Source organism: Nilaparvata lugens, unplaced genomic scaffold (assembly GCF_014356525.2).
Source record: "Nilaparvata lugens isolate BPH unplaced genomic scaffold, ASM1435652v1 scaffold4943, whole genome shotgun sequence".
NCBI lineage: Eukaryota > Metazoa > Arthropoda > Insecta > Hemiptera > Delphacidae > Nilaparvata > Nilaparvata lugens.
This window is the reverse complement of record NW_024090908.1, coordinates 13711-23956: the sequence shown is the minus strand read 5'-3', so window position 1 is coordinate 23956 and position 10246 is coordinate 13711. Positions and strand designations below refer to the sequence as shown.

General features: G+C 38.6%; 1 protein-coding gene across 1 annotated transcript; it reads right to left on the bottom strand.

Annotated features, from left to right (window-relative positions):
- Window positions 1-5338: 5338 nt before the first annotated feature.
- LOC120355834 (ctenidin-3-like) lies at window positions 5339-5662 on the bottom strand. The gene has a single exon (XM_039444562.1). It carries the CDS (start codon window positions 5660-5662, stop codon window positions 5339-5341), a length of 324 nt encoding a protein of 107 aa, XP_039300496.1.
- Between the last annotated feature and the right edge of the window lie 4584 nt (window positions 5663-10246).

The window sequence follows — 10246 nt, the reverse complement described above, 5'->3', positions numbered from 1 at the left end:
AAACAGATTTCTTAAAAATCATGGAAAAAGATAAATTTTTCTTTTACAATGACAATTCATTGGGGATCATATTCTAATGGAAAATAACTTTCAGTTAGAAAGCTAAAGATACATCAAGCTGTTCCCATAATTCTCAACAACTCTTGTGCCCTTTCTTTTGCTTTCACTGTGACATCTTGCAACTTGTTAATTCTCACATTGAAATTTATTCAATAACTCACTTATTGTGCTCTGATCAATAAGTGTACCCATTCTGTTTTAAAACTATACCACAGAGAAAAACATATAATTTATTACTCTGTACCCGTATCCATACTTTCAAGGCAATTTTGCTACATTGTTGATACTGTAGAAGGAATTATACTACTGCTGATAAAGAAAAGTATTAGATCATCATGAGACTCTAAGAATTCGTGTAGATATACCCGCATTTTCATTATTTATCTGATCCTTGAGGGGGGCCTAGGCCTCCTAGGCAGCTGATTATAAGTAATAATTAATATTGATATTTTCATAATACAGTATACCTGAAGAATTGGCAAAGTTTATGGTAAGGGGTGAGGAGGTACTCAGCTCGTCCAACTAACATAGGATTATTTTGTCCAGTTTTCCATATGGATGTTACTATAGACGTATTTATCATCTTCTGTTTGTTAGTTTGTTTGTATGTCTGACGGAAATCGAAAACGGCTCTAACGATTTTAATTAAGTTTGAAATATAGTGAGTTTGTGATACGAAAATCATCATTTGGATTAGGACTCATGTTTAGGATAACTCACTGAGGGAACTTAGAAATGATTAGGTAATAATATTCATCAACCGAGTAGCAGCTGACTGAGAGAGTTTTCCGTCGTCAGTTGAAAACACTTGAACGAGGGAGTTTGCCATTGTCAGATGAAAACGAGACAGATGTGTTGAGTCACCAAGTTTGTTGACGTCATGTTTTTGAAGTTATTACATGATTAGAGAAAATAGGTGCAGAGAGCAGCCGAGTGACAGCAACGCAACGCAAATTTGAATTTGAAACATAATGATTGCGGTAAAACATTTACCCTAACAATCAGGTAAATGCTAAAGTAGTCAGTTTTAATATACCTGGGTAATTGAATCATAACAATTCATTTACTTCTAAATTTCCATCTCTATGCCTTTGTACTTTCAACTCTGTTTCTTTGATATTGTTATCTTCATAGACGTGAAGTAGATAGATAAGGGTGGGTGTCTTCCATAAGTAAAATGAAATGTGTATTTCCGACTTCTGTAGTTGAATACTTGTAGCTAGTAGTTCTGTGAACAGTAGAGCTCGTACAGTATTTATAAACAGATCTCATTGTCAATATGTCACCCCAATCAGCCCTTCGGACATCGGAAAAAAGAAACCGGTATCGTGACAAGAAATCGTTAAGTGTTGAAACGGCCAATGACTGATTGCCGTGTATTGACGATGACAATATTACTTGTTATAAATGAAACCGAGAGCAGTGCCAAGCTGTAATCATCAAAAGCTAATTTACAAACATGCCAACGTACATATACAGACAAAAGCAAATCCCATCGTTGAAACGTAGAAAAATCAATCATCAAAATATTATCATGAAAAAATAACATTTCCCCGCTATTTAGGGGAATGATAACTGTATATCTTCCAGTATTGAAAATGACATTCAAAATGAAAAACAATAGTGAAAAATTTCATCATATTCAAAATTCTCAATGTTCGAGTAATTAACCCTCCAGTAAGCCTAGACTACATTCAACACAGTAGAACCTCTATAATTTGAAGCTTACGCGAGCAAGCATTTAATACGAATTTTGGAGGGTGACGAATTACATATCAAGCTCTGCAATATCGAAACTGATAAAATAAAATACGAAAAAATATATCATGGATACTGATCTTATATATAATATTATTCATATATTCATAATATTCATATATAGCAGATTCATGATATAGCCTCTATGAATGGATATTAGAAAATATTGTTAAATATTAATTTGAAATACTTGTAAAAGATTTCAGAGATCAATAAAACTGTCCATGAGCGAGTTTTTCAACCAAGGGTATCTCTAGTTATATTATTATATGTGAATCCATAGAACTTTAAAGTTCACTCCGTATGGGTAAATAATTCACTATCAGAATTCAAAATCCCTAAACTAATAATACCAATTACTATAAAGTTAAAGTTATCGCTATCACAATTTGTATTATCTAATACATGTAGGATATGTTAAAAACAAACAATAGACAGGCAGACAGACATTAACAAAAGCGAGTTGATGTAAAATGTGTATATTAATCAGCTGAATTCGGGGCATTAAGGACAGTATATGTGATAATTCTTAAATAGCATTAGCTGTTATGAATAAATGGGTAAATTGTGGTAATTGCATGCAATTAATATTCCAGCTTACTAATGATAAATCACAACACCCTTTTTTCCAATTTATTCCATCAGTTGATGTGATTTTCGGACTCCTCATCACTGGAGTTATTAGTTACTGTAGCATAATTTTCGATGAACTCATTACTGGAGTTATCAGTTACTATGGCAGATTAGTGTATTTATCTTCATGGGAATACTAATTACAGTGCTTTTTATGGCAAAACTACAAATTATAGAGAAGTTTCAGTGTACTCACTAATCTTGACAATTGAACTATCAAGTGAAGTTATTTTTGTTTTGTGTCAAGAAATTGACTAATAGTTCTATTATTTAAGCTCCAAATAACTGCAGAATAGAGAGACAACTGCACAAAATAGGAATGATATATAACGAATTATACAGTTACAAGATAAGTCATCGCCTGATATTACTATGAAGAGGGAAAGAAAAGAGTGATAGGTTTCAGAAATAAATTGTCAATGGTCTTGTTAAGAATAGCCTGCATGTGGGGATTCATCAGAACAGACATTGTTTGAAAACCAGACAGCTCTACGTAGTACAGTCCGTCCAAGAAGTATAACCTGACCATCTTGTTTTGGAAGTGTCAGAGATTCGATGTGTCTGACTTTGTCGTTTCTGTATGAATGTAAAAGTGTCCGGTTTTGGCGCCTAACGCACACGCCAATTCGAGACTCTTTCAAAACAGTCTTTCCCTTTTGCTGGCGTACGGTGTCGATGGATGAGATAGTCGTTATCCACTCCTGTTAGGTTCTGGGTGTGTTGGAGGACTAAGGTGGTGTGTTCCCCGCCTAAACACTCAGGCGAGGCTCGCTGTAGAACTGCTCCTTTCTACTGTGCAAGTGTAGTATCTGTTCGAGTAGAATATTTGTTGGAGCAGGTTGTTACCTGCTACTTGAAAAAATAACTGCTACTTTGTTTTCATGAACCAGTGAACGAATGAGCATGTACCGTCGGCAGCCATTGTGAATGAGTAAACACATGAAGCCATTATGTCTGTGAAGTCATCTAATTTTAATTGTACTTTAACTGTATTTATTTTCTCATTTTTCTTGCAATTCTACTGTTATTCAAGAGTCTCTAAAATGAGTACAATACATCATAGAAACTTGTGATTGGTCTCAAATGAAAGGGAATTTCATGCTTTATAAGTTAAGTTAAGTTGCCTTAAATACATCTTGCATTACTGTTTATTATCAAAAATCTGTTGAGACTATGAGAATGAAAAAATATCACAGATTTCTCGAATTTTTCAAACAAATGAGTAGATATATATTGCCAATCCTGGAGCAAATGTCCCAGAACCGCCTTTAACCTCAAGGTCACCAAGACGACCAAACCTAACCTCAAGGTCACTCAAGATGACCAAACCTAACCTCAAGGTCACCCAAGACGACCAAACCTAACCTCAAGGTCACCCAAGATGACCAAACCTGACCTCAAGGTCACCCAAGACGACCAAACCTAACCTCAAGGTCACCTAAAACAACCCAACCTAACCTCAAGGTCACCCAAGATGACCAAACCTGACCAAGGTCACCCAAGATGACCAAACCTAACCTCAAGGTCACCCAAGATGACCAAACCTAACCTCAAGGTCATCCAAATGAAAAAAAAAATTGAAAAAAAATTGAAAGAAAAAAATTGATAAAAAAAGTGGGAAAAAAATTTAAAAAAAAATCCAAAAAAAAGTGGAAAAAAAATTAAAAAAAAAAAAGAATTTAAAAAAAAGTGGAAAAAAAAAATTGAAGCAGAAAAAAAATAAGAAAAAAATTAAAAAAAAGTGGAAAAAAAATTAAAAAAAAAGAATTTAAAAAAAAGTGGAAAAAAAAAATTGAAGCAGAAAAAAAATAAGAAAAAAATTAAAAAAAAGTGGAAAAAAAATTAAAAACACATAAAATTGGGAAGAAATGGAAAATAAATCAAAAAAATTGAATAAAAAAAAAATTAACTCAGGGCACCGAACTCTGAACTTGAGGCTCTGAACTCTGAACTTGGGGCTCTGAACTCCGAACTTGAGGCTCTGAACTCTGAACTCGGGGCTCTGAACTCTGAACTCGGGGCTCTGAACTCGGGGCTCTCGACTCTGAACTTGGGGCTCTGAATTCGGGGCTCTGAACTCTGGACTCTGGACTCAGGCTCTGAACTCTGGACTTCTGGACTCTGGACTCAGGGCTCTGAACTCTGGACTTCTGGACTCTGGACCCTAAACTCTGAACTCAAAGGTTCTGCATCGTTGAAAATGTCTGTCAAAAAGATAATACCATGATTATGTAGTTCCTCCTCCTCAAGCTCAATCACTGCATCCCGCAGACATAGCTCACTGTTTGACAACATGTCACAGTAGCCAGAATACCTCTCAGTGCTGACAAGCCGTCTTATACCAAACAGAGAAAAGTGGTGGTGGTGGTGGGGATAACCTTCCTTGTCAACAGGTCTATGACAATGCCACCCCATCATGACTCACTTTTCAATTCTCCGTTATCATTAGTATGAAGAAGTATCATATTCTATATAATTTAAGTCTCTAAACATAAATCCTCTATGGTGTAGTGGTTAGCAAGTCAGCTTCCCAAGTTGGAGGTTCTAGGTTCAAATCCAAGGCTGTAAAGGTAAGTATCGAAGGTCAGTATCAACAGGACCAGAGGATATATTTTTTTGTATGTAATGGGTAGAGGAAAGAAACCCATATTTTCATTCTCACCATATACATTCATTTTCCATTATTAAACAGAATATATATATTAGTCATTGAAAATCCTCTTCTATATTTTGTAGTCTCCTGATAGACCTCTGCTGACCTTTCCTCTCATTCTGAAATTCTGCATACTCCATCAGTTCGTACAGTATCCTGAAAAGCAGCACTGTAGATAGATATTAGTGGAGCAGGGTCTCCTGAACAGCCCTCTGGTCGCCCCATCACTGCCAGTCACCCTGCCGCCGGTCGTCCGGCCACCGCCAGTCCGCCACCGGTTGCCCCACCGCCGTCAGTCACCCCGCTGCCAGTCGTCCGGCCGCCACCGGTCGCCCCACCACTGCCAGTCACCCCACCGCCGGTCATCTGGCCGCCGCCGGTCACCCCACCGCCGCCGTTCGCCCCACTGACAGCTGCCATCACGCCACCAACAGTAGACCCGCTGCAGCTGGCAATCGTCCCGCCGGCTGAGGCCAGGATGGCTTCAATTTGGCAGTAGCCCTTCATATATAGGGGACTCTGGCTCGGGATGGTCATGCAGGACCTGTCACTCGGCATGGTCATAGAGACCTCTATCACACCAGATTTATGTGTCCATGGTGGACATGCTGGATCGGGATGTCCATGGGAGGATCTGGATCAGCATGGCCGTGCTGCTCTGGATCAGGGTGGCATTGAAGATGGATATTTTCAGCGACTCCCACTTCGCCTCCTGCATGTTGAATGGAAAAGACTAAGAAATTGTCAAAAAACCACTGATTTATTGATAATTAGAAAGACCGGTTTCGGTTATTACACCATTGTCAATCTCTGATAAACTAAAACTAAATACAAGAGCAGCAGAATTCATACTAGTAGGCGTGTACTGCTATTGGTCGAGGGCATGAACGCCTGCCATTGGCCTAGCTAGACAGTCTCCTCCCCCTCAACGGTGTGACAAAATGGCGGCTTAAGCAACAGAATCGCCTTGATAATGAAAATTTACTTTGAGTACAAATAAGAACCAAGAAAACAAGTGTGAAAGATAATAAAACAAATATGTAAATGGGAAAACTATTGACTAATGTATGCTTACAATTTTATGATAAAACTAAATTTGTAGTGTTTTACTGGTTGAAATGAATCTGGTCATTTAAACTATACTGGGAATTTTCCTCAATTAATCTTGTTATTTCTAAAGCCTCTAGAATATTCAAAGATCTGCCTTTGTTATTAACATGCAGAAACTCAACATTCTCCTTAACTGTGAACTTGTGATTATTTGTTTTCAAATGTTCTGCAAAGTTAGATTCCCCATTTTGTTTATTCCAATCTCTGATGTGTTCTTTTATTCTACTTTTGAAACTTCTACCAGTCTGACCCACATAACAAGCATTACAATCATCACATTTAAGTTTGTACACCCCACTTTTATCCCAAATATCAATTTTGTCTTTACTCCAGCTAAATAGACTATTTAAAATCGGTTTGGTCTTGAAAGCAACATGAATCCATTCCTCCTCAATTCCCTACCTATCTTATCAGATACAAGGCCTAAATATGGGATTGTTATCCAAGTCTTCTCCTCATAGTTTGAGCCTACAAAGCTAGAATTGATTGAAAATTTTCTATTAATTTTACTCAATAATCTGTCCATCATACTTTCTTCATACCCATTTGTGACAGCTATCTGTTTAATTTTGGTGATCTCAAAATCAAAATCATGATGGCTCATAGATATTGTTAGTGCTCTGTAGATCATACTATTGAAAGCAGCAAGTTTATGAGAAATAGGATGACAAGAATGAAGAGGAATGATAACATCAGTATGGGTTGGTTTTCTGAAAATAGAAAACTTGTGAAAACCAGTGCTATGATCTATTCTTAAATCTAGAAAATTCAATACACAATCCTGTTCCACCTCTACAGTGAATTTTATACTCTGAAGTAATCCATTCAGATAGGAAAGAAAATTCTCCAGTTGTCTGTTACTTCCTTTCCATAAGCAAATAATATCATCAACATATTGAAACCAGTAAACAATTTTATCTTTGAAATGACTATTTTCAATGATTCTACTTTCTAACTTATCCATAAATAATTCAGCTAGGAGTGGTGAGAGGGGTGACCCTATTGCCAACCCCTCTCTTTGTTCAAAAAAAAAAAAAAAATCCAGGCGATCTATGCTAGGCCAATGGCAGGCGTTCATGCCCTCGACCAATAGCAGTACACGCCTACTAGTATGAATTCTGCTGCTCTTGTATTTAGTTTTAGTTTATCAGAGATTGATAATGGTGTAATAACCGAAACTGGTCTTTCTAATTATCAATAAATCAGTGGTTTTTTGACAATTTCTTAGTCTTTTTCATTCAATATGAATAATTACCACAATATCAACTTCTCAACTACACAAAAAGTCCTCCATGTTAGGACATTTAGCATGGGCATTCTCAATGACCCTAGCTCCTCCTGTCACATGGACCATGCTCACCAGTGTTCAGCGTGTCTGTGGCGGGACGGCAGGGTCATCCACTCAGTGGTCAGTCAGTCAGTTCAATTACTGATCAGTCAGTCAGTTCAATTACTGATCAGTCACTGTTCAGTCACTGTTCAGTCACTGTTCAGTCACTGTTCAATTACTGGTCAGTCACTGTTCAGTCACTGTTCAGTCACTGTTCAGTCAGTGGCACTCGGCACTTGGTATGGGTCCAAAATGTATAAATAGCTGAGCTCAAACTCTCAGACCTCAGTATACTGATAAACACTGACCAGTATGTATATCAAACAAAGGAACCATAAGCCGACATTGGAGGAGGTTGCTCCTACCATATTGGAGATTGCTAGGTTGAAGCGTGGAATCAAAAGGAGGCATAAGGAAATCATGCTGGGTAGACGGATTGCAGAAGAGAAACATGTGGAACACTTCAAACCTCTAGCTGAGCCACTAGTCAACCTAGTCGAAACTCTCCAACAGATGCCAGTTCAACAACCACAACCACCTCCATCAAGAGCATCCAAGAAGCGTCCCAGGTATCTGAAGCCTAGAATAAAAATGCGCTCCAGGCATGTGGAGGGTAGGCAGAGACAATCCAAGCCAGAGTTGTTATCATCAGAACATTGTCCTTTCTCAGCAGCATCAACACACCACACATATCCTACTCCACCAACAACACCATTTGTTGAACATGCCACATATACAAGGCCTGGACTTACTGGTGCAAGTAAAGCAAATCATAAGCTCTAACTCTCCAGCATTGATGAAGAGTACCCACATTTGAATCATATGGAACTGGAGAAGTTTCAAGTCCAATGGCAGGCACCTCAGGAGTTGGACGGCAACTATGGAAAGCAGGAAAGCAGGCATTTGAAGGGGATGAGGGTGAGGAGTATAATATGAGTAGAGGATATGATGATAGCAGTGATGAGGAGCTGTCTGGAGATGGACAGGATGATGATAAGGATGTTGAACAATTATTGAATGAAAGTCACAGTACAACAGTTCAGAATATCCTTGATCAAACTGATCTAGCTGGAAAACAGGTAGCTGATTACATTAGAGGATCATTGAGCAAGGACAATGACAATTTTGATGACACTTTTGGGCCAAGAGTGAGAGACAATGCTTACTACCTGGGCAATAAGTATTTAACTTTTGGAGAGAATGGTGATGAAATTGTGCTGACTGACCCTGTAGATCAGGAAGAAAAGACCTTCACAGCTACATTGGGACTTTGTGAGTTGATTTTCAAGAAGAATCCAAATTGTGCATTAGTTGAATCCGCTGACAGACAGGCCTATGGAGAAATATTGAACTGGACCAGTGTGCACAGACAGAACAATGATCCAAGAGGTGAGATTGTTAACTACAACAAAGCCAAGTATAAGAATACAATCAAACGCCTTTTGGATGATAGCAGAGATCGTGGTCAAAGACATTCTGAGAGACAAGTGACTGGGAGAGGATCTATTGCTCCAAGGCGTGATTTTAGTAAGGAGAAAAGTCAGAAGATCTATAGAGGAAGAGGTGTTCTGTCAGCTATCAAGGGAGCTGCTGGTACAATAGTTAATAAGGCAATCGACATTCTACCAGTTGAACTTCATATCCCCGGCTATCAATACTGTAGACCAGGAACAAAACTTCAGATGCGATTAGCACAAGGTGATCCAGGAATCAACAAACTTGATCAGGCTTGCAAGGAGCATGATATTGCCTATTCCAAGAGTGGTGATACAGCAAGCAGAGCAGTAGCAGACAGCATCTTGGCAGAGAGAGCCTGGGATAGAGTGAGATCTGAAGATGCAGGGGTGTTGGAAAAAGCTGCAGCACTAGCAGACACCAACATCATGAAGGCTAAGGCAAAATTTGGGGTCGAGGTCTTCACTCGAGACATCAGAAACCAAAGGTTGGTACAGGTCTTTACTTGAGACAGCAGAGATCAAAGGTCGGTGAAGGTCTTTACTTTAGAAAGCAGAGAACAGCAACACCTTAGACACTAGGTAATATATTGAGGTACAATCAAAATCATAATGCTGTACAAATATGGCTATATATTGGATATATAGCAGATTAGATTCATTGTGCTGGAATCATCTGTGGAGAACAGACATTTTGTGGATCAACTGTGTATCTGGAACAATAGAGAAGATGGTACTCCCATTCTCGAAGTGGGGTGACTATGGTGAGACAAATTCACCATCAATCTCCCCATTTGATCTGATGAAGGATGAGGATCATGTAGAAGATGAGGAAGAGGACACTGATATGGAGGAGAACAATGAGGTAAAGGTGGAAGAGGAAGAGGATGAGGAGGAGAAAGAGGGAGAGGAGGAGGAAGAGAAAGAGAAGGAGGAGGATGATGTAGTGGTAAGAAATACTACTACACCTATACTTTTGACTCAAAGGAGCATCATTACCTGAAGGGAAGAGATTGTGAGGTGATTCAACAACAATGACAGGGTATTGTCTCTATCTGAAACAGTGTTCCAGAAGTATCACTGAATATCATCCAAAGACTATCAGACATCAACATAGAGGACTTGCCAAGGACTAGTGCTGAAAAAGGAGTCTACTACCTGGGACATCACCTGCTTGACATGGACCAAGGAGAAACATCATGGATACATCACTTTTCTGCACACTCAATATGATAAACAACTTGGATT